Source organism: Hippocampus bargibanti, linkage group LG07 (assembly GCF_051943395.1).
Source record: "Hippocampus bargibanti isolate YZ-2025 linkage group LG07, ASM5194339v1, whole genome shotgun sequence".
NCBI classification, from domain to species: Eukaryota; Metazoa; Chordata; class Actinopteri; order Syngnathiformes; family Syngnathidae; genus Hippocampus; species Hippocampus bargibanti.
The window spans coordinates 17,689,227-17,714,770 of NC_142740.1; the positions used below are offsets into that span (position 1 = coordinate 17,689,227).

The following is a 25,544-nucleotide window of genomic DNA, read 5'->3' on the forward strand; positions in this document are numbered from 1 at the left end:
TCGTGCCGGGTGTCCTTTTAAGTGTCAATGATTAAACGACCAGCACCTGCGAGGCTGCAGGCAGGGCTGACGTCGCTACCCGCTGGTCGCCAATCTGATCGGGACGACCAGCACCTGTGCAGGTGTAGGCGGGGCCGACAGCGCCCCCCGTTGGTCGCCAACCAGCTCATGACATATATATACGTATATATATATATATATATATATATATCAGAATCAGAATAATCTTTATTGCCAAGTATGTAGAACACACAAGGAATTTGTTTCCGGTAGAACACGCTGCACTAGTATCGTCGTCAAAAAAAAAACTGCTAAGTGGCACTATACAGTTCCATTTTGGCTACTGTTGAAAGAGTTCAAAGAGTTAATGGCTTGGGGGAAGAAGCTGTTTAAATGTCTGCTGGATTTGGTGCGCATGGATCGGTAGCGCCTGCCTGAGGGGAGTAGCTGGAAAAGGTGGTGGGCAGGGTGCGGAGGGTCCAGTAGGATTTTCCGCGCCCTAGTTTGGATTCTTGCAGTGTGCAAGTCCTCAAGAGTGGGTAGGGCGGTGCCAATGATTTTTTCCGCCGTCCTAACTGTCCGTTGAAGTCGGATTTTGTCCATTTTTGTGGCGGCCCCGAACCAAACGGTGATGGAAGAACACAGGATGGATTCGATGACAGCCGTGTAGAAATGTTGCAGCACCTCCTGTGGCAGGCCATGCTTCTTTAGCAGCCTCAGGATGTACATTCTCTGTTGGGCCTTTTTCAGGATAGAGTTGGTGTTGACCTCCCACTTCATGTCCTGGGAGACTGTGATTCCCAGGAACTTGAAGGTCTCAACGGTTGACACCAGGCAGTTGGATAGTGTGAGGGGTATCTCAACTGTCTTCAGCGTGTTCAGCTCCAGGTTGTGACGGCTGCACCAGAGCTCCAGCTGCTCCACTTGTTGTCGGTACGCAGACTCGTCGCCGTCTTTGATGAGACCGATGACCGTGGTGTCGTCTGCGAACTTTATGAATTTGACAGCTGGGTGCGTTGAGGTGCAGTCGTTCGTGTAGAGAGAGAAGAGCAATGGAGAGAGGACGCATCCCTGCGGGGCTCCAGTGCTCGTGGTTCGTGTTGTGGATGATATATTTCCCAGTCTGACCTGTTGTGTCCGTCCTGTCAGGAAGCTGAGGGTCCACTGGCAGATCGTGGGGGACACACCAAGCTGGAGAAGTTTGGGGATGAGGAGTTCTGGGATGATGGTATTGAACGCAGAGCTGTAGTCCACAAACAGGATCCTTGCGTAGGTTCCTGTGTTGTCAAGGTGGTCGAGGATGTGGTGCAGTTCGATGTTGACTGCATCCTCCACAGACCTGTTTGCCCGGTAGGCAAACTGAAGAGGATCTAGCAGAGGTCCGGTGATGTTCTTTAGGTGGTTCAGCACGAGGCGTTCAAAGGACTTCATGACCACAGACATCAGAGCGATAGGTCTATAGGCTGTTACAATGTGTTTCATTGGTATGAAAAAACAAATGGAAATCTGGAGTTTCAAAAACTAAACAGTGAAAATGACAAGACTGTTCTACCCAATTGCCATCAGTGAACTGAATCATTTCTCAATGCTACAGTTTGATTTGGTGTTTAAAAGATGGAATACACACACACACACACACACACACACACACACACACACACACACACACACACACATACAAATTGAGGATAAATGAGTCAATGGCGCCAGAATCCCTGAAAATGTTATCAGGAAGCTTTTTATTATTGCCCACCAAAGACCGAGAGCCTCAGGAGATATACAACCCGTAGCTTGTGTCAAACGGTGACTCAAATCTCCGTGGCGCCAAGATATTTCTGCTTTACAAGATGAGACAGTTTCGTCTAATACTCTTGTATTTTAACTCGGGGCACTTATTTGCTCCGATGTCCGATGAGGGAGATTCATTAAGGGAGGGGGGGGGAATAGAAAATGGGCAAAAATGTTTATTTTCCATTGTCAAAGTGATTTTCTGTGTTTAGTTGGATGATAACATTAAAGGCATATGTTAATAGACCCAGTGCAAAATAAAACAGGTCAGTGGCACCAAAGATGTCCAAAAAGATGTCCCAGAGATGTCAAAGATGAGCCTTTGGGGCATTTTTAATGTCCCAAACCAGTCAGGGTAAGTTACGACTTTGAAGCTTTTAACTTTACAGTTTTTCTACCTAGGAAAAACTGAAGCATTTATTTTGACATGACCATTTCAACTGAATAAATCTAAATGAATACATCACAAATAATTTAGCCCAATTCAGTCCAATCTGAATTAACACTGCTGCAAATGACCCAATCATCTATTAAAATATGACAAGTTCAGCTCATTTCATTGGTATATTATTAAACACCGTCTGCAACAATGCAGACTATATCCCCGGTGTATCACACAGTTAATCAGTGCATGCTAATCTGGTGTCTAGGATGATTTGGTTGTGCAGGGCCTAATTGGAACCAGCAGCATTGAATCTAATCAGTTAGGCAATCCAGTCAGACGCTGGACAGAAAATGAAGTCATCTGAAGGTATGACAGCACGATTGAAAATACTTTTTCTGCTGTCATTCTTTGATTACATTTTCTCATTTCTACCCATGTAGCTTGTGAACAATAGGTTTTGGCACAATGTCCAAAAATTTATTTTTTAATGAAATAATATTCCCATTAATAAGACGCATTAGCTTGCTGTTCCTCATTTGAGTCGTGATGGCTGATTTTTAGAGGGATAGATTATCAGCAGCCTTTGGAGACAACAAAACAGCGGTCAACAGACAGTTTAACCCACCAGCCCACTGTTAAATTAGAGCCATCAACATACACAGAGCAACACCATCCCTCCAAACCTTTGGATCTAAACTCGCATCTGCAGCAGCAGGAGAACAATCTGCAGCGTAATTAGCCATCGCCAACAGACAGTTACACAGAGAAGGAGGATGTTTGGCTTGATTAAATTATTAAACCACACAAACAAGAAAACAAAAGCAGCATCAAAGAGGCACAGTGGCTCTCCTCGCTGTTCCCTAAATACAGAATACTGGGAGCATGTTCTCCCAAGCCGCTAGTTAGCATCATTAGCCAAGTGTCTGAAGTTGTGCACAAGAGTGTCTTTGTGGGAGTGTGATTAGACCCCATTTCACCGACTGTGATCTAAAATAACCAGGTGGTTAACGACAATATTGTGACGGCCCCCTCCCAGTACGCCGCTTCCTTCATGCATCAACATACACCCAGATATACACACACACACTTAAACCAATACTCTAATTGCAGCATTTATACCAACACCAACCCCTACATCACTTCTTGCATCTTTCAATCCCCCACCACCCAAATCTGTGTGTGTGGAATTGAATTTACGTTGAGGGGTGCGCTGGCATGAAAAGACTATTTCATTAGAATGGCGGTTGTTTCATTTGTGGAGCAGCAGATTGTTGGGGCCTCTATCCAGTGTGCAATCTGTATTCATTACTCGGTGAAAAAGGATGATCCATGCCCTGACACCGGGCTCATCATTTCATGCAGATGAACAGTAACTCTGGAAGGCCATTCCTTCCCAGCCATGTCAACCTCACAAATACATGTGTTTTTTTCTGCAAATGTTGACAGTGAAATGGGTGTGAAATATAGGAACGATCTGGGTAATGGGCCTATTCGGATATAGTTATGGAGAGAGGTCTTTGGAAAATAAGATTTTTGTTGTTTTTTTTTTTAACCTGAATCTCTGAAAATCCAGCTTTCCTTTGCCCTCTATATATGACCACGATATCTGGTTGGTTGGCCATTACCATCTTGTCAGTCTGTATCTGGAAGTCCCACAGGATCTTTGCTCGGTCATTCTATACTACCTTGCGAGGTGTTTCCCATTTTGACCTTCGGGTTTCCAGTCCATAGATGTTTCGGTAGACTATGCCAGCCACCTGGTTAAGGCGCTCCATGTAGGCTTTCCCTGCCAGAATCTTAAACCCTGCAGTTATGTGTTGGATTGTCTCAGGTGCCTATTTGCACAACGTACACCTTGGGTCTTGCCTGGTGTGGTATACCCGTGCCTCTATGGCTCTGGTGTTCAGGGCCTGCTCTTGAGCAGCAAGGATGAGTGCCTCTGTGCTGTCCTTTAGGCCAGCCCTCCCTAGCCACTGATAGGACTTCTTGAGATCAGCCACTTCAGTTATGGTTCGGTGGTACATCCCGTGTAGGGGCTTTTTCTCCCATGATTGTCCCTTTTCCAGCACCTCATCCTCTGTTCCCCATTGTCTCAGACATTCTCTGAGTACATCATCTGTTGGAGCCTTCTCTTTGATGTATTCATTGAGCTTGGATGTTTCATTTTGGACAGTGGCTCTCACACTCACTAGTCCCCGGCCTCCTTCCTTACGGCTTGTGTACAGTCTCAGGGTGGAACCCTCCATGCATGGTGAGGAGTTTTTGGGTCTTAACATCCGTGATCTGAATCTCTTCCTTTAGCCACCTTATTATTCCTGCAGGGTCCCGGCCGCGGAACAGTGAACCAGCTCTACACCCTCAGCAGGGTCCTCGAGGGTGCATAGGAATTCGCCCAACCAGTCTACATGTGCTTTGTGGACTTGGAGAAAGCGTTTGACCGTGTCCCTCGTGGAGTTCTGTGGAGTGTGCTTCTGGAGTATGGGATACAGGAACGCCTGATTCGGGCCGTTCGGTCCCTATACGACCGATGTCAGAGTCTGGTTCGCATTGCCGGCAATAAGTCGGAATCGTTTCGCTGCACACGAAATGAGCTTTCTCCGTAGGGTGTCCAGGCTCTCCCTTAGAGATAAGGTGAGAAGCTCGGTTATCTAGGAGGGGCTCAAAGTCGAGCCGCTTCTCCTCTAGATCGAGAGGAGCCAGATGAGGTGGCTCGGGCATCTGATTAGGATGCCCCTAGGACGCCTCCCTGGTGAGGTGTTCGGAGCATGCCCCACTGGCAGGAGACCCCGGGGACGACCCAGAACACGCTGGCCTGGGAACGCCTCGGGATCCGCCAGGACGAGCTAGAAGAAGTGGCTGCGGAGAGGGAAGTCTGGGCTTGCCTACTGAAGCTGCTGCCCCCACGACCCGACCCCGGATAAGTGGCAGAAGATGGATGGATGATGGATGGATGATGGATCACTAATAGAGCACACAGTTGTGTTACTTGCTGGAGGTAACCTGTTCTTAAGGTAAGCTGTTCAACTGCAGCTACAATAAATAAATAAATCACAATAACAACTTTGCCAGCACATTGCACCCGCCGCCTTGATTTGGAAAATTGGTGCACATTGGCAGCATTTCACACTGGCACACAGCTGGACTCTCAGTGAACACTCCACTGATGATTGCACTGATGGGAAAGACAGCAAGACATCTCCTGAAGTTCTAATGAAACTCATCACATCCGCAAATGGTTAGATTTCGAGTACAGTACAACGTTGGATGTAGAGTGAGTCTCGATTTAATTTTGCAAAGAGTACATTCTCAGTCTGTTAATGCCATTGGAAAGATAGCAGAGCCTCTGAAATAAAAAAAAATCTGTTCATCGTAGCTGGGTTTTCAAATTGAAAAATAAGTAAAGGTTTAATAATATTTAAAAAAATGAAAGAAACTGTGTCAGAGCTGAAAAATAATTGGGAAACAGTTTCAGCAACATTTAAATGTCTTAACAAGCGTAAAATGAGGTTCAATGACATCCGGTAAAATGTTCAAAATATATATTGAGGAGTTATTCACTGATGACACAATATAAACACTTCGCTTCTGAGAAACACTTAATTTCTGATCAGCATTTTTGTCTCCTTTATCATTTTTTGCAATTTACTGTTGTTTAAGCTATATTAGTGCAGTCCTGTTGTCACTGCTATTGAAAAGCTAAATCCAGTTTTGTGATTACAGTAAAGTCTCGTTATATCGATATCGGATATATCGATAGTCCTGGTTATATCGATACTATTTCTATGCACGCATGGAGAAAATTACATGCAAACAGGGTCGGATATAGCGATAGTGCCGGTTACATCGATATTTTTTCGGACTCCCTTGAATATCGATATAACGAGACTTTACTGTATTGAACTTTTTATGGATTATTATGTTTAATCACTGGTATCCTTGCACATCATAAATGCAAAATATCACAGAAAATATGCTTTTCGAGTTGATCGTTTAGGTGGTTACTGAGCTGTGGATGGAAATCGTACCTTCGCCCTTAGTGGCTGATAAAATGATATTGAATATATTTTGAGATACCACACATTTTGGAACAGGTCATTGTGTGTTAAGTTGTTGATTTTGCTAACCTTTTTCAAACTTTTAAAGCCTAAAGCCTCTATAAGTTGTACTCCTGATTTCTCAGACATCCCAAAAACATGCATGTTCAGTTGATGTAAGACGAAATATTGCTACAACACATCCTTAACCATAATGATAAGTAGCATAAAAAAATGGATAGACGGGTGGAAAATAAATACTTCCGATTTGGGAAACGAAGAATGAATCTGTAATAAATGGTGACTGTACTACATTTAAAACATACCATTCCTTCTATGCCACCTTTTAAAGTGAATCAAGTTAAAAATGGGGAAATTACCTTTGATAAGGAACCTTGTGTCAGCGGCGATAACCCAGGGAAAACTCATTCCACTATCAGGGCGACCGTTTAAAAATCCATTCTGTGCTGTCGTCATATCCTTTTGTCCATGTCATTATGGAGTGATCTGGGGAACATCAGCCTGGACAATAAGGAATGATACCCGAGTTCCTCTTTTACAGAACAAGGTCATCCAAGATACCCCACATCCCCCTTTAAAAAAATGCCTGATGCCCTATGCCTTTTGAGAGGTTCACATCATGTTTCAAACTACTCATTCCAAACTTTATCTCCCTACGCAGTGACTGCTTGAAGCGATAAACCATTTGGTGAAGTCATACAAAAAAGTAGTTTTTTAGAATGTAGTGAGAGGAAGCCACTATGACAACACAGTACAGTGTACGTGGTTACCTTACGCACCAAAAGGACAAGTATGAAAAAAATAAAATAAATACCGGTAAATGAAAAGGTGACCTAAAAAATAAATACATTAGGTCAACATTAATCACACATTTTTAGGTCCATGACACTCTTTGACCCCCCCCCCCTGTCCCCCCCCTGTCAAGAGTCTTTGGCACCAACCAGCTGTCTTTAGCATATGATCATTGCCAAGGTGATGGGAACAATGGTGGGGCAATATTCACTCGGCATAGTTGGAAAAACATGTCTGTCTCCCAGTACCAATGTTAAAGGACATTGTAAAAAAGCAGTGGAAGGATGATGTGAAACTTGACCCAGAGAAAATATACTTTATTTTTTTTTATTGGCATAAAAACATCCATCCATCCATCGATTTTCCGTAACGCTTATTCCTCATTAGGGTCGCGGGGGGTGTTGGAGCCTATCTCAGCTGTCTTCGGGCACGAGGCGGGGGACACCCTGAATTGGTTGCCAGCCAATCGCAGGGCACACAAAGACGTACAACAGTCACTCTCACACCTAGGGACAATTTGGAGTGGTCAATCTGCCTGCCATGCATGTTTTTGGAGTGTGGGAGGAAACCGGAGGACCCGGAGAAAACCCACACGGGCCCGGGGAGAACATGCAAACTCCACACAGGGAGGCCGGACCGGGATGTGAACCGGCGACCTCTGCACTGTGAAGCCGGTGTGCTAACCACTCGACTACTGGGCCGCCGGCATAAAAACATAATGCAACAAAATTAAGCAATTTATTGAACTTGTAATTTATGTGCAATGTAAAGTTTCCTTGAGAAAAAAAGAGAAGAGGTGAAGAAGCGTGTCCAGGCAGGCTGGAGCGGCTGGAGAAAAATGCCAGGTGTGATGTGTGATAAAAGGATTTCAGCTAGGATGAAAGGAAAAGTGTATAAAACAGTGGTGAGACCAGCTATGATGTTTGGACTGGAGACAGTGCCACTGAAGAAAAGACAGGAAGCAGAGCTGGAGGTAGCAGAGCTGAAGATGTTGAGGTTTTCTTTGGGAGTGACCAGGTTGGATAGGGTCAGGAATGAGTACATTAGAGGGACAACTCATATTAGAGGCTTTGCAGAGAAAGTCAGAGAGGCCAGACTGAGATGGTTTGGACATGTCCAGAGGAGAGAGAGTGACTATATCGGGAGAAGGATGCTGAGCCTTGAACTCCCAGGCAGGAGACCGAGAGGAAGACCGAAGAGGAGGTTTATGGATGTGGTCAAAGAGGACATGAATGTAGCTGGTGTGTGAGAAGAGGATGCACAAAACCGGGATAGATGGAGGACATTGATTCGCTGTGGCGACCCCTGAGGGGAAAAGCCGAAAGGAAAAGAAGGAGGAGTATTGGATTGGATTTGCCTTTATTAGTCTCGAGAAATGTACATTTCACAGCAGCAAATTTATGAAAGGAAGATGAAAGGAAAGAAAGTAGGAAAACAAAATACATGAGCTGCGGGAAAGACAGCCACTCTTGCGGTGCCGTCTTGAAGTCAAAACAACAACAAAAACCTATATAACAAATAATATGACGTTGACGTAGACTTTCGACTGTCGTTCTCTATCTAGCAGTTGCTCTGCTTCTGTCTCTCTCTAGCAGCAGTCTCGTTCTGTCTGTCTCGCCTTGCTCTCGTTTATCGAAACACATGACACGGAAGCGGAAGTGATAATGACAAAACAATATAAAGTATGGAAGATGATTTTTTTTTCGAAAAACACATATAAAGTTTCGCATAGAAATGTTAAACACTTTTACAGAACAAGTCCAAATAAATTACATTTTTGTTGTCATGGCAACCAATGACAAGTTACGCGCCAGTTACAACTGCAAAGGGTGACCTCCATTTGTGTGTCTATTCTCGCTTCCACTAGGTTGAATAGCCAGGTGCCTTTTGATCATGCAATGTATGGGAGTTAACTTTCTGTCTTTGTTGTTTTTAATAGCAGTCATGTCATGTTTGCCATTATGCAAACAATGTATAGGAAATACATCCGTGTTATAAACACTATGTAACTTATCGAGTGTGTCAGACTGTGTAATGTCCCCTATGATGAATTATATCAGCGGGCTGTGTCTCTCACATTCAAACAAGGGTGGCCCATTGGGAATTGAAGGAAGAAAATGGAATAGTGTGCATCCGTTAATCCTCTTCCCTGGTTATGACGAGTAACCGTTCTGTACCGTGCTTTCGCTGGGCAAGTGAGGCTAACAAATCATCTGAGTTGAAGGTGCTCGGTGCAAGGTTTTACTGCCTGTCTTCTATGAATGGCTCCCTGAAGGCCCCAATGATAATAGCTCACAGCCGTACCCTTCACGGAGCCTGACATTTAGCACACCCCTACAGCAGAGTGGAATGGCATATCAACTTGCCCAATGGGCTGTCATATCAACTCATCCACCGCTTTCTGGCCATAACATGGGCAGAGGATGAAATGCAATGCTGCGAGCAGGAACTTGCTTGTTGAGGTTCACTCGCCTTGGAATTACAACATAAACTTTTGTAAGATGTAAGTCAGCAGGCACTGTGCAATTTCGATGAGATGTGTAATCTCCTGAGAAACACTACCAATATCAACTTCAAAATATATGTGTGCCAAGGAAATGATGTCCATATATTAGTTGGTTAAGTATAGTAAGTTAATTATAAAGTTCTTACTGTGTTAGGGGGGCATTTGTTTTAGGACTACATTCAACTAACATTCAATTCCGCATAAGAAACCTTAGACTCTCTTCTTTCATCAGAAACAAATAGGTAATTCCTAAGTTATATGACTTGGAGTTATCTGAGCTTGAAATGGGGACGCTGTACAAAATACAATATAATGCAGATATTGATTTACATACCGCTTTAAAAACAGCTGAAGCTGTCATAAAGCGCAAACATGAACAAAAGGCAAATGCTGCCCCCTCGTGTGAGGGAAGAACATTGCCAGAGGTCTGACCAACACTTTATCAGCACCCCACGTAAGAAAAAACAAAACTCAAATAAATTTGGGAATGGCGCTCCACATCATGCTTTTCAATTCCCAAATAAATTTGGGAATGGCAGTGAATGAATTCAGTTAAATGAGGCAGGAAAAAAGCCTTCATCATGTTTTTCAACCGAGGGACCCAAATTACTCAAGCACTTGTTTCTATAACGTTCAAATAGCATGTTCAAAAGATGTGTACATGTACGACATGATGAGGAAGCTGTGTGGCTACGCTAATGCTAATCTAATATTTGTAAGCCTGCTCTAGTTTACTGTACATCTGCGGCAACAGCAAACCAATGCAGGAATATATTTATTAGTCTGTTTGTTGATTTCCAATGAAGTCAGCTAAAGGATAATACGATGGACGTATAGTATATGACAATGAAGTGTCAGCTGGACTCGTGAAGAAACACCAGTAGTTGAGCTACTTGACACCATGTAGGTAGTCATGGTGTCAAGTCCGAGAAATCAGAACTCAGCTCACGCTCCCCAATAATTTCTGGTTTTGCAAATGGAAAAGCATCAATGTTGAAGAGCGTCACGTTGTGCTGAGTGTTTACCATGCAATGCAAAAGGGGTAAGAGTAGGATAAATTCAAACCAGCGGACTGGCCACATTAATTATTTGTCACAATATTGGAGCATTCAGTTGAGTATTTTCCGCCAGGATTGCAACCAACGAAACCAGAACAGGTATGAGATTTTTGAAGTATGCAAGCTTTTTGTGAAATGCAAAAAAAAAAGAAAAAAGAGACATAAAAAGGAGTTATTCATCCAGCCAAACCATCCATCATAACTGGCGCTACGGTGAGGCCAATTTCAACAAAGCTTCTAAGCTGATTGAGGCAGACCAAATCTGTTTCACCAGCTTACATTCCTTCAAAATAACCATCTCACTTCCAATATCACGGGCTTTTACTGTTCCCCATTCCCCTGGCTCAGGCTGAGAGTTAGCAAGGCTTAGCTGGATGAAACACTCCACCAGGCTGGCTCTCCCATGGAACCAGGTTGATATCTCCATAGAACAGCATCTTCACACATAACTGCACTTAGCTGTTTTGAACATCATCATTCGCATACCCTTTTGTCTATCTTCCTAATTGTTATTATTGTCTTCCTAACACGTAAAGTATCACCATTTCTAAAATGTTTATGAATTGTGGATACTGGAGCCACAATAGGCCGTGTACATAGATAAAAATCATACAAAACACTGTTAAACGGAATAGCTTCAACTCATTGATTGAATGGATAAGAGAGGCAATTCTAGGAAACAGGTACAGTGTGTTCCCAGAAACAGATGGCAGTGGTTGTCATCTTCTCTCATCATGTCTAAGCAAGCAATCGAATGTGAGATTGTGGCTCATGGATTTATATGCACTAAAACGAGGGACGTTATTACGCCTTTTTACTGTCTGCATACTCTCATCCCCGGCCGCTTTCTGACAGTCTCTCCCACACAATTTCTGTCATTTTCGCCACAGCAGCAAATATCCTGTTGGACCGAGCTGTGGGCTGCCGGTGCTGGCCTATCTAGCCCTGGGATCGATTCAGCTCCAAGTTGAGGCCTCCCATTCATCTCAGAGCCGTAAAATGTGATTAGTGCTGACGACAGCACTGTGGGGAGATGGGCTGATTGGCCTGATAGGCTCAGACAGGGCGTATTGAACAGGAAGACAAGGTGCAACAGTATGCTGAGGATTCATCCTAATTTTGCCATTTTCTGTACCCCAATCTATTTGATTTTCTGCCGCTCGCATCGTCCTGACTCGCTCAGTGCTCTCTTTGTTCTTGCACTGCTCCTTTGCATTGTCTTGGTTCTTGTTATCTCGGGCTGACAAGATTATCTGTGAAAAATGATATCACAAAAGTAAAGATTTATTTCCAATGTTTCCAGTTTTACCTTGTTCTTGTTCAACAAAGTCATATTTAAATAGCACACCCCACCATGCCCCCTCCCCAAGCTTTGTTCACTGTCATCGCATACAGTGTATCTCTGTGCCATGTGACCACCTTTGTCCACCAATCGAAAAGCTCACAGTTTGCCACTGGCAGAATCACCCTGGGAGACTGTGACAAGAACTGATGCAGGAAAAAGAAGATTGCCTCAATTCAGCAGGGGGTTTGGGTGGGGGGAGCACTTTTTTTGTACAGAACTTACTGATGGATGTTGGGAGCAAAGTCTAATTTGACAGTTTGTACAATTAAGCTTAAAGTAATATGCATTCACTGATGTGGCATTTATTTTTTGACTGATGTGCTTCACAACGATGACTCCCTAAAACCTATTCCATCATGAAAATAATCAAATGTGCTCTATTTAATATTACCTTAATTGTTTTTAATTTGATTCACATATTTTAAAGTACTTTCCAGTAAATAGGTGTGGTCACCTGCAAAATTCTCAGATTGACAGAATCTGAAGAGTAAAGTCTTAAAGGACAACCGACACCAGTTTTGTTTCCTAACTGACGTCAGGGAAGTCTTTTATAGCATCTAAAATATCAAAAACACACAGGCTGATATTTTTAGTCATAAGAAAAACACCAATAAAAATGACTTAAAGTGTCCCAAAACTGCCACAAATGAGCTCGAAACTGGGGAGATTCAGAAAGTCCCATCCCCTTGTTTGTGATGTCACTTTGGGCCACAAACTGCCTTGCTCCAGAATCAAAACAATGGCTTCAGAGAGTTCAGATTCGGAGAAGATGCTTTCTTGTTACTCATCCAGTTATGAACATGATTCAAATAGTTCTGAAGAGGAAAGAATACATGTTTGCAATCGATTAAAGAAGTCCTTCCATATCAATTTAAGCCATCTGCAAGCAATGAAACCGGTGAAGATCTGGACTACGACGTAGCTCCCAGAAAATGCACAAGATGGGGCACAAGCTGCGTTTCGTCCAGTATATGAAGCAGCTTATCAGAGCAGTAAAGCTGCCCGTGATATGGGTTAAAATCTGTGGTAGAAGACAGAGGGTTGGTTTTCACGCACACACACAAAGGAGACCGCCAAACTTCAAACAAGCACACGAACATCAGATGTCGAGACGAGAGAGAAAGCTCAGACAGCGCTACAGAGTAAAAAAAAATCACATGGTGGAAAGTGGATGTTTGTCCAATCGGTTTGCTCCACTAATAGGGCGATTGCTCGCTTTCACCAGGTGAGTTCACAGTTTGCATGCAGTGTGACTAAATGAGTAAACATGCATCAAACCTCAGTTATCAAAGTGCCAATGGCTAACTCTGGTTAGCTTCCCCGTTCGCCTCTGCTGGTGCTCGACTGCTCTGCTCCGTTGGAAATGGGCTGATTTGTCCTCCGGTAATTTGTGTAAACTTACACCTTCTTTATGCGTGTTACCACAATTGGCGGTGACACAACGATTCACCATTGGGTTATTTATGTAGTTTTCCCTTTAATTTCACGATCAATGTGGTGTTTTCAGGCGAAAAAAAGTACCGAAAATGCATTGAGTGACGCTTCTTGGTCAGGGGCGTGCCAAATGTGACGTCACTACGGGCATCCTCATCAACTCGAAAACAAGACTTCATGAATATTCAGCGCTAGTCTTAAAACGTAAAATATAGCTATATGCGGTGGAATCTTTGTAAAATGCACTCAGTAGAAGTCATTTGAAGTGATTACACAAATTATGGACGGAACTTGTCCGGAGGGGTCGGTTGTCCTTTCAGTATGTACAGTAAAGTCTCGTTATATCAATACTCAAGGGAGTCCGAAAAAATATCGATATAACCGGGACTATCGATATATCCGATCCTGCGCCGAACTGCATTAAACAAAAGCCGCCAAAAGAGGGCAGCCAAGCGCCATATAAGAAACGGAGCTGGCCATTAGCTCCCTTTTTTGTTCCCCCAATGTTGCCTCAAAATGGCACATATAATTCTTTAATGATTGTAAACATGTATGCTTTAATCTTCAGAACTACAGTGTATTTGAAACATATTCATAACTGGATGTGTAACAAGAAAGCATATTATCCGAATCTGAAGCCATTGTTTGGATTCACAAGCAATGCAAGACGTCTTGGCGTGAAGTCATTTTTATTTGCATTTGAATAAAAAGTGACATCGGCTGTCCTTTAATACACAGTATGGAATGTTAATAATTTTCAAAATCATCGCGCTTCAGCAGACAAAACAAGAAACATTGTTGCAAAAAACGATTGCATTCATATACAGTACAGTGGGCATGTACATAACACAACAGGGAAACTGCAACGCTTACATCTTACTGTATTATGTATGCAATTTAAAAAAGTCATCAATCTTCTTCTGCTTCCCATTTTTACCTTTTAATACAAACACTTCAATCTCGTCTGCTACACACGAGCTAGCGTCTGAAAATGAAAATGGCTCTGCTACACGAGTGCTGGGCACGTAACCAAGTCACCTGACCAAGTCGACCAATGGCGCGACTGATGGCGTGAGACGTAACCAAGACACGTGACCAAGTTGACCAATGGCGCGACCGATGGCGTGTCACGTGACAAAGTCACACGGCCAAGTCGACCAATAGCGCGACCGATGGCGGCTCATGTGACCAAGTCGACCAAATGCGCGACCGATGGCGGCTCACGTAACAAGACACGTGACCAAGTTGACCAATGGCGCGACGGATATATCGATGTAAACAACAAAAATGGCCGGCGGGGGATGAAAAGGAGCACCGTAATAACCGGATTATCGTAACAACCGGGTATCGTACTAAACGGTAATAATTATACATAAAAAGACTAGAAATGTGCAAGGGAAACGAAAATAATATCGTAATAAGCGGTACTATCGATATAACCGATATCGATATAACGAGACTTTACTGTATATGTAGTTTACAATATGCAGTGTAAATTAAATATTGGCTCTAAATGTGGGACACTAATAAGACTTGCTAACCATGGTGTTTTAGGTTTCTACAGCCGTCATCTGTACTTCTTTGAAGGTATCGGACATTTCGCTTCTTATCCAAGAAACTTCGGCAGCAAACTTCAAAGAAGTACAGATGACGGCTGAAGAAACCTTTTCATCAATGGACCACTCCTGTACGACTGAGAGCTTACACAGAGGCATGGTGTTTTAGTTAATTGATTACATGTCATTCAACGATCAAAAATCATGGTTTCTCCTAATGAATATCTGGAATTACTGTTCATATTGACAGTTTGACCGAATCCCTTTAGTGCCTTTCAAAACAAAGAACACTACTCACCTGTGTCTCTCTGACATTTTCCACGGTGAAGTTGAACCAAACACGGAATCGGGGATTGCAGGTGTCGGGCCGGATGAAGAGGTCAAACTCAAATTCACTGATATAGTCAACACGGCCAAGGTTCCCTGTGGAATCATAAGAGTTAACATGAGTAGGGATCATTTCTTCTGTACAGCAATCCTTCATTTATTGCACAACAGAGGGATGACCTCACTCACTTTACTGACGCACTGTACAACAGGTATTTCTGTCGACAAGTCTATCACACAAAAACAATGTCCATAGAGGACAAAACGCTTCAACCACCCATATCGGACAAATTACATAATACCCACATAAAAAGCCAGATGATGAGTGGAGGTATAATTGATCAATTGGGAACTATTTTCCCGCATCCAATTCTCACAGCTGTCTATAAGATGACAGCATGGTAGATGACTGCATGACGGACGTTCTAAATATAAGCTTCATCTCTGTCCACTGTTTTATAACTGGTCTGGCTATACAGAATGGAATGTGTATGCTGAAGATACTCATGTGGCACAGGCAGCAGTGATGAGTTGTCTACATTACTGTGTTTTTATTAACTCATTCACTGCCAGACGATGTGCAAAAATGTGTCCGCTCCAGTGCCAGGGTTTTTGTCATTTTCACTCAAATTGCAGGATCGACAGAATACTGTGTTTTAGGAACACATAAACACTCAATTCAGTGGAAGAAACATTGGACTCTCTTCTTTCATCAGACAAAAAAAGAGTTAAATCATAAATTATATGGGTCTGGAGTTATCTGAGCTAGAAATGGGGACAGCTGTACAAAATACAATACATATTCATTTAAATAGCGCTTTAACAACAGCTTAAACTGTACCAAACCGCTCATATGGATAAAAAGCAAATGCTGCCCCCTCGTGAAAGGAAAAAAAAACAATGTCTGAGGTCTGACCAGCGCTTTATCGGCATCCCCCACAAGAAAAACCAAAACCTGAACAAATTCGGGAATGCCGCTCCACGTCGTACTTTTCAATTCCTGAATGAATTCAGGAATGGAAGCAAATGAGTACATAAATTGCACTTTTTATATCTGTTTTTTTTAGGGAACATTTATTGGACTTTCACTGTGTCTTGCCAAATGACAAGTTGAAAAATCAAAGTTACCTTTTAGTTTTTATGCTTGCTGGTGGTAAGTTTTACTCCAAGTATAAGAATTGTTTTGGATCACCTACAAGCTTCAAGTATGGCAACATGGATTTTGGATCTCACATCCACATATGCTCACAAATCATCCCATGTCACAGTGTTTGCAGGTAGCCAAAGCACACATTGATGAGCAAATCATAGGAACGTGATTATCTCCAGATGGGCTAAGTACCACAGTGTCAAACAATATCTCACTCCGGCTGCCACAGGACGGACCTAATCCACTTGCATCAGGCATTATACTGATACAAGGGCACAGACAGAAGTGCTACTTCATAAATGTATGATGAAAACAAACATATTTTATGTCAAAGCCACACCAAGAAATCAGCAACACAGTAAATTCTGATAAGGAACAGCTGGTTATTTTTCACATTTTAAACTCATCCCCTTAGAGCTTCCACCGTCAACACTAATGGTAAGTGATTCGCATCTTATTCAGGCCACAAAAACAACCCTCTCCGCACCATCTTTGACTAATCAGGGAGTAGCTCTATGGCATTGATGCAGACATTTAAAACTTAATGTGCTGCACTTCATAAATTAATTCATCCAAAACTTTTATTTCTACAGTCAGGTACTGCACACATATACAAAATAAATGGGAACAATAAACTACTGAGAGAAGAGTGGAAGGGATATAAAGACATTGGATGATAAATGTGAATGTGATTTGAACCAGAACAGAAGAACACTTTGTCTGTTGCAACAGTATGTTGTAGAGAAGAGAAAGCATGCTTTCGACATTAGGTGTTTTAATACATAATATTCCATTCATACTGTTTTTCAATTCTCTGGTTACAACATGGGATTTTGGCCATTTTGGCAATTCCACCCGATCCCAAGCAGTTTAAAGAAATTAAATTCATAACACGAACCGTGCCCCGCTGCAGTGCACCGCTGCAGTGCCATCTTCCATCACAATTCAGAAAAACATGAGTTGGTACAATCAATAAGAGGATATCAAAAATGGCCACAAAATATCATCCTGTCAGGCAAGATCTTCACTCAAATTTAAGGCACTTCAAACATAAGCAGTGAGGGAATAACTGGAACATTAAATACTTAAAACCGCTGGAAAATATCAATATTTGCAAGGTTTTAAGGACGACATGTTATGTAATGTAAATTAACTGTAAAATTGATTATGTAAAATTATGTATTTCTCAAAGGAGCCAATTGTGCTATTTTTACAAGATCCAGAGGACCATGTTTCAATGCATCCCCATGAGGCAGGTGTCAAAAAAGCAGAGCCTCAATGCACTGCTAATAAGAGCCCATCAAAATTCCTCCATCTCTCAGTGCCCTGTGCAATTTAATTTACAGGGGTGGTCTTACATGCTACACACAAACTCTCTTACTGTTTATGCTTGTGGACACTTTAGTGTAGGATCGCAATAGACAGCAGCCATGCGCTGCTGGGTTATTGAGTCCAGAGCTGGAGGGCTTGACATGAGAGATGTCTGCAGCCTCAAAGCCGAATTACACGTTGAGGCCACGAAGCAGCAAGGATATGACAGATCATTGATCCCCATTTTAATTTTATGGTGGCTACCTCCACATTCAAACACTTTGGTGGGCTCACGGCCTGAACATTTAAATCAATGTCATGTCATTTAGTATCTAAGTAACACCAGCTGCTTGTGTTGCTGCCCTTTCAGGGAAATACACATTAACTAGGATGTTGTTTTTTAATACAATGGAAAAACATCTAGCTGCTGGTGAAAAACTTTCTGGGTAAAGTATGAATGTGTATGAATTTGGATGCTGGAAGACTGAGGTCAGAACAAAAAATTTCTGGTTATATCAGATTATTGTATCATTCCTCCTTATCAAGTTATTAATTTGTGGCTAGACAGGATGCGTTAAACACAAGTCTTTATCCTTGAGAGGACAGTAGGAAATCTACAAAATTTAATTTGGTTCAAATGAGCAGCTTGGCCCTGGCAGTGCTCTAAATTAGCCAATAACTAGATCAGGAAAAATGGGATTAAAAAAACACAATACATTGATAGAGATGCCCCATGACAAAAACGCAGTCAAATCTTGGGTATCTCATTGCATATTATCACGAGGAGCAACAAGCATGATGATTGACTGTGTGTGCGTGTGCGTGTGCGTGTGTGTGTGTGTGTGTGTGTGTGTGTGTGTGTGTGTGTGTGTGTGTGTGTGTGTGTGTGTGTGTGTGTGTGTGTGTGTGTGTGTGTGTGTGTGATTGTGTGTGCTATGTGTGTGTCGAAGAGAGAGAAATTCATCTGAAGAGGAGGCAGAAGAACCTGGCTAATGTAATCCCATTACGAAGGTACAAGAGGGAGCAGTCACAGTACTCAGCCCACACAATGGGCCGGCCTGCAGCCTGTAGCCATCCAATGGATGAATGCTTTCTGCCATGCAGATAGATCATCACACAGCAGCAGCAGTCCCGCATGCCCAAGGCCTGAGGTGGAACTGACTCGCATGGCCGGCCATTACAGTTGTAATAGGCAGTTGTTTCTAAATGAAATGGACTGTGGGGTTAGTGTTATTTCCTTACTAGATGTTCGACCTGGATTGTCCAGAATGTGTTATTTTAACACACAATTTATTCCGCAAGTGGGCAGTTAACTACATCATGATGACTTGAAAATAGACAATAAATGTTTTGTTTTTTACCCAATTGCTTTGCATTAAGAGTTAACAGCATAATGGAGTCTATTAATGGATTGCCACTGAACTTGATCTGGCAAAAACAAGCGCAAAAATGTCTAAATAGCAGGTTTGAGATTAAAAGAGTGCTTTACTGCTGAGGGACTGTAGCCAGGGACCTCTTTGAACCAATTTTTGCTGTGTTCAATTTCATTATCGGAAAACATATCCGTTCTCGCCTTCAGCTCCTTTGCTGTGTGGCCACGACTCCTGGACACAGACGAAGGGGGCTGATAAAGACAGAATTGATTCGAGCCAGCAGCCTTAGTGTCAGGGTTTAGTTTAGTCCTGCAGCTAAATGGCTGTTCCCCCCCCCCCTCCGTCTGTCTCTTTCTCTCTTGCCTGCCCGTCTGAAGGCAAGTTGTCACTGAGGCAACATCAATCTCCTGCCTCATGATTTCTTAAAGCCTGTCTTCTCCCTTGATGCCTTATCACTTCATCTGCAGGTGAGATTAAAGAGGTCACCTTCCAAGTTTCTGCAAACTAACTATCTAACAGCTTTACTCAATTACAGTATAGATTTTAAAGACCAGTCAGGTTGGCTTTGCAGATCGACAATGTTTTTCAAACAACAATTGACAGGCTCAGTCGGGTCAAAGGTAAGCAGATCATATCCTGATCTGTATCCAAATCTGGTTTTGCACAAGAGACCGGGTACACACCCTGCAGTTTTAGATGGATTTTGTGAGAAAATGTACTTGAGACACACTTGTTGAATGCCAGACGATGATATATTATGTTTGCAATGTAGTTCAAAGTCATTGATATTCAAGCTATTGGTATAAACATAAATAAATAAACAACAAAAATACAAACAAACAAATAACTAAATAAGTAAATAAATAAATAACACATGATTTGGGTATAGTCCAGCCAACAAGAGCAAAAGCAAAAATATACTCTGTCATTTTTTATGTGAAATTTACTCTGACGTGTCATCTCCTTTAGCCACATACATAATATTACTGTTCGCAAATGTGGAAAATGTTGGAAGAATGACAATGCAGTTTGCCACAAACTATGGATAAGAGTGTCTTATAAAATGGGACAATGGCAATGAAAGTCATTTTGCTATGAGTCCACCCATGCTCCACTGAGCTCCTCGTTTCAAAATAGATGAAGAAGGCTGGGCCCGAGGACAGCAGTGAGATATGCAGGCTACCCGCACATATCTGATGATGTACAGGCCTGCCTTCACATTCTGAAGAGAGCACAATTTTCAAGCTAGCCTTTTATAATTGTATTTTTTTTTCTTCCCAAAAGGCCCTAGACTTTTGTGATCCATCTGAAGTGGCCAGTGTAGTAATGGGTCATAGTGATGCGCTCATATTGGTAATGGCTTAATTGTGTTATCAATCTCATCCAGATGGTGCTTTAGCCCCATAGCTTTGGCCCTGCGACTGTCAAACACCATGCATTCATACGGGGAGAAACCACACTCCTTACTTTCATCTGTTTCACTGGCTTAAAATGGTGAGTTAGCTGTAAGTTTCTGCCAAGTTATTCGTTTCATGCCAGCGCTTGACAAGTTCATGAAGTTGAACCTTAACGAACTGAAGACGGGCATGCCGTAAAAGTGAATCTTCCCAATTATCATGTCTTATTCCAAGATCCCTCCAGCATAATCATGTTTGCTTTCCGCTGTAATATCTTGGTGCAACCACATACTTCCTCTCCTCCTGCTTAGTCATTTAAGAATAAGCCGCTAAGATAAAAGTGGAGAGACCCAAGGAGTGCTTGGCAAGCCCAAGGTAAGGAGAAGGTCAATGGGCTTACTTAGAAGACCTGTTATCATCTGGCTAACATGTTATCAGAGAGAGCCTGCAGTCGTGATTATTTACAGTTATTGCTCCCTCTGGGTGCACACTTCAATGCCTGGAGCTGATTGCTCTGTAATGAGTTCAGGAAAACTGGGAACCAATGCGGCAAGAGAAACAAGAGACGCAAGAAATCACAGGCCAATAACCAGTAGGTCACTAGTGTGTTAAAGAGAGTCTGTGTCGCTCTCGTTGGGGTGTTTTAGATCAAACCACAACAATGAGAGTTTTATTATTAGCATTGCATTAGCATTGCATTAGCATTGCATTTATGGTTGTAGCCACGGCCCCACAAAAAATAAACAATAAAACTGCAAGGCGGTGACATTTAGTGTGAATGAATAATATAGTGTTTTTTTTGTTTTGTTTATTGTCAGTGCGAGTCTGCTGGGGTGGGTTGAGGATGCGGGTGCCCGTGGGCATGCGACAAATGATCGACTCCTCACAAGTCACGCTTCCTGTCTCTGATTGATCATTTACCGTGGGCCCCTTGGTTTCTTGCATGTCAAATAGAGGCTCAAGGTGGGGCCAGCTCATACAGTCATTGGGGGGAAAATATTAAAACACCTTGTTTTCTTCACTTTGCTTCTAGTAGTTCGATGCATTCACAATAAACAAGACACATTATGACTGTACGTAGCATACGTATTGTCAGGTCATAAGGTATATAATTTGATTGATTTATAATGAGCTCACTCTTTCACTGTTTGAACTCTAAATTAGTCATGCACATTTTCGTTTCTCATTTGGTAAAATCATATAAAGTAGAGGAGTTCAGCAGCCCCACTTGTGTGGAGCGTAATTGTAGCTTGCAACCAGTCCACAGATGTTAGGGTAATTCGCCATACAAACATCTCTAAACATCGCTCTGTAATCTTTGTTTACATTTTGAACTTCCTCGTATGTCATATCCTGCCTTCTTTTACACGATGTCGCATTTTATTACGTCACATCCTGTCGCGTCATTACTATGCGCTGCATAAATACTCCTGCAGCCCGTTCGTCTCTCTCTCTCCATGCGCTCCCTCCTCCGTCCGCACCACAATGCCCGTGCTCTCCAAATTAAATCAACTTTCAGTTCAAGTCCTGGCTCCCTGATGATTTAACCATCGATCTCCATCAACACCCGTCGAAGCAATGAACCAAGGGCGAACGATAAAAAATAACCCAACAACATTACTGTGAGCACTGGACGTGAAGTGTGAGTTTAAGAAATTATTTTATGATAAAACAGGACTGAAGACCAACCACATCGTTGACAATATTGTTGAGCAATAAATGGCTTGGCTTAGTTACAATCAGTCAGGCACTATGCTAGGAGAATATTTTCCCACATTTATTAACACAGTGAATTGATGAAGTATGAAAAAAAAACAGACAATATATCTCGCTATAACGTACATCAAGGGACATAATACATGTGTACATTGTAACGGCAGTTCGTTGTATTCCTTTCCAATAAAACAGCCACCAACTTTGATGTAGAATACAGTATGAACAAAAACATGTCAAAACATGAACAAGAATCAAGAATAAAAAAAAGGAATAACCTTACGCTGTTCACACTTACTCTATTCATCTGTCAACCGTCATGAGAATTAAGAACAGCTCGGCTAATTTTCACCAAATCTGAAGTAGCATGGGCCATGAGAGAATCCATTTTGTTTTGGGTGAGAATGTGAACAATTTTCTCGGTGAGTGATTCAAAGAATGCAATTATACAGGTTTGAAACTTAGACAAGTAAATATTATTTATTTTTATATTTCAAGCGTCTCAATGGGCCTGGAATCGTTATTGAAGCGCAGCATGAGAAAAAACTAGCGTGTGCACATTTGTCCCCCCATTCGTCCATATAAGTTAGATTCTATTGAGCAAATCGGTTGTATGTGATGCACCAATCAATGAGGCCCTACTAAACATTTGTCATCCCTGGGGAATTTCTTTGACCAAAGAAGTCACTGACAGCATGCCGCAGTTAGACTAATCAGTGAGTGTTTAATTACATCTGCACAGTCCAGAGGTGCAAGAAAACAATAACCCTGTGTCAGTGTCATCTTTGTTAAAACAGACGGCCTTTCAGTTAGCAACATTGAGAGGAGGCATTCACATAAAAAAAAAAACAGAATTCAGGAGTTAGATGAAAATGTAACCCGTTGGAGTGTGCGGGGAAACGAATGTGACAAGTGATAAGAATGTCATTTGCCATTCGCGCCAGAAATAATGAAGGTTTTTATATCACTTAATGGAATATTTGCATCGTGACACAATGCTCATACACTTAACAATAGACTTCGACGTTGTAGTTGCAGATTAACTTAGTTTATTCGCTGCTTAGCATTTTTTAAGTGGCATATATAAATATTGATCTGCACCAGCAAATTTGCATTTGTATGTTGGGCGTCTGAAAAAATGCACAAACGGTCGGTCGTCAAGTTGAAGACTGCGGCTACGATTATCATATATTTGCTATGCTATCTAAAGAGGCTTTTCACGCCTTCAAATAACCTGTTGGTTGTGACACCCACAATATGCAAATGAGTAGTCCATCAGTGGCTTGATCAGCATATGGATGACAACAATGTGAATTTAGCCTCGTCTAAATGTAAAGTGGGTTTCATACCTTTGGCAAACATCTTAAATGACAAGTGTCTAAACAATGGAGGTAATTTTTTGAAACCAACTCTAAATGAGACATGCACTTTATGAAATGAACATATAATGCACTTGGTGGTCGCAGAAATAGTCCTAAATTTGTCATAAGTTTGAGAGAGAGAAAAACAAGATTGAAAACATTTTTTTAAAATTACTATATGTTTTCAATACATGCAATAAAAGACAAACATTTTATACAAATGAAGAAAAAAAAGATGTACAGTGATACCTCAGCTTAGGAACTTAATTGGTTACCAGAAAGTGTATGTGTGAGGCGAAAAGTTCGTCTGCTAAACATTTATTTCCCATAAGAAACAATTAAAAATGAGAATAATCCGTTCCCAGGTCCCCAATAAAAATTATTTTCTACTAAATAAAACTTAAAAATACACAAAATACATAATGTTAAGCAGATTCCTTACTTACAGACACAGTAGTCGCCGAAACATGTCAGGTATTTGAACACCTACAATACACTGTCTGTAAGTAAGGAATCTGCTTAACATTAGTTATCAAGTAGACAGGATGAATTTAGTACAACGATTACACAAAATACACTTTATTTTATGTATAATAAATGTGCTATTGTATTGTAAGTAAAGAAATAAACTGTACTATATAATCAAATCGTTTTATTTACCTTTGTGATGGTCGTTGATGTAGATGCCTCTTGATGACATCCGAGTGAAGTTGCCGTGCTTTCTCTGCGATAATACCCTGCTCACTGCTTTTCGTTAATCCAAATAAACAGATGTTTTTCAACCTCTTCTATTACCTCAGACCGTTGCTTGGACAACACAGAAACACCCTGAGCCACACGTAGCAATGGTCGACTTAGCGTACTGGGACGCTATGTCACACAAACGCACACCTCGTTGGTGTTTATCGATGATCTCCTTCTTCTGCTGGACCGTAATTTTCTTTTGTGTCTTCTTCGGCTTAACACTAGCCTGTGGTGGGGTCTTTTTCGTTCCCATAATAGCAAAAGTACTCCACTCAATAACAAACAACGTTTGCATTCAAAGAAGGGGGTGTGGAAAACTTGTCCGCCAGCCACCCTGGCACTGTTCGACCGTGTGGTTTGGTGTTCATCCGCAGAAAAATAGTGCGCCAGCCACCGTGGCGATGTGTGGTTTGGTTCGTCCGTTGCGATGCCAAGATTATATTCTCGCTAATTTAATGTTCGTAAGGTGAAAAGTTCGTCAGCTAAAGTGGTCGTAAACCGAGGTATCACTGTATAAACTTATGCTCAGAGCATTCTGTACATACTGGAATCATTTGTACGTAAAGTCAACGGGACATGGATTGATTCTCAAGGCAAGTCAAGTCCGAGACTTCAAGAGAAATAGCATATACAGTACTTTCAGTGGCGGGCCGTGCATGTGAACCCGAGGCCTTCAGTAGTCCGACGTCTGAATCAATCCACAGCTATAAATGTGGTGTGATTTACTACACATCCACGAGAGGATGCCATTAGCCAGGGAATAAGTTGTGACTTGATGAAACGTAAGAAATACTGTCATTAAACTGTTTGAATTTTTACTATGGACATGCGGATTCATGCTAACCTCATAAAATTGCAATATTATTTGCTATTTTTGCTAGCTTCGGAGCTGTCCAGACTTTCCTCATGATGTCAATCTATTCTTGAAAAGGCTGTCTTGAAAATGGCCATTTATTCTCCACCTTCTCCTCCTTCAACCATTGTGGGTTGACAAAACCTCTATTAAATCGAGACAACAATATATATGCTCATGAGTAGATACAGTGTGCCAGTATGCTCTTATCACGAGCGGCTAGTTATACTATGATTGGCGACTGACTAGCCAATCATAGTTTGCGAAAACTCTATTTTTAGGACAGCAGAGAAGGCATTGCAGGCCCTGACGGCCCATCACTGAATGAAGTGGTGAACACGATTTTCAGCTGCGGCTCATTTTCACAAGTGTTGCACATGAGCTTGAGCCTATACC

The 25,544-nt window shown here is 42.0% G+C and overlaps 1 protein-coding gene across 1 annotated transcript in view; it reads right to left on the reverse strand.

The window, feature by feature from the left end:
- The window catches only part of agbl4 (AGBL carboxypeptidase 4), a 332,043-nt gene that overhangs the window by 297,384 nt on the left and 9,115 nt on the right, over positions 1-25,544 (reverse strand). The window contains exon 3 of the mRNA XM_089000385.1: positions 15,218-15,342. Coding sequence (XP_088856511.1) covers positions 15,218-15,342 — 125 coding nt within the window. The remainder of the gene's footprint in view (positions 1-15,217; positions 15,343-25,544) is intronic.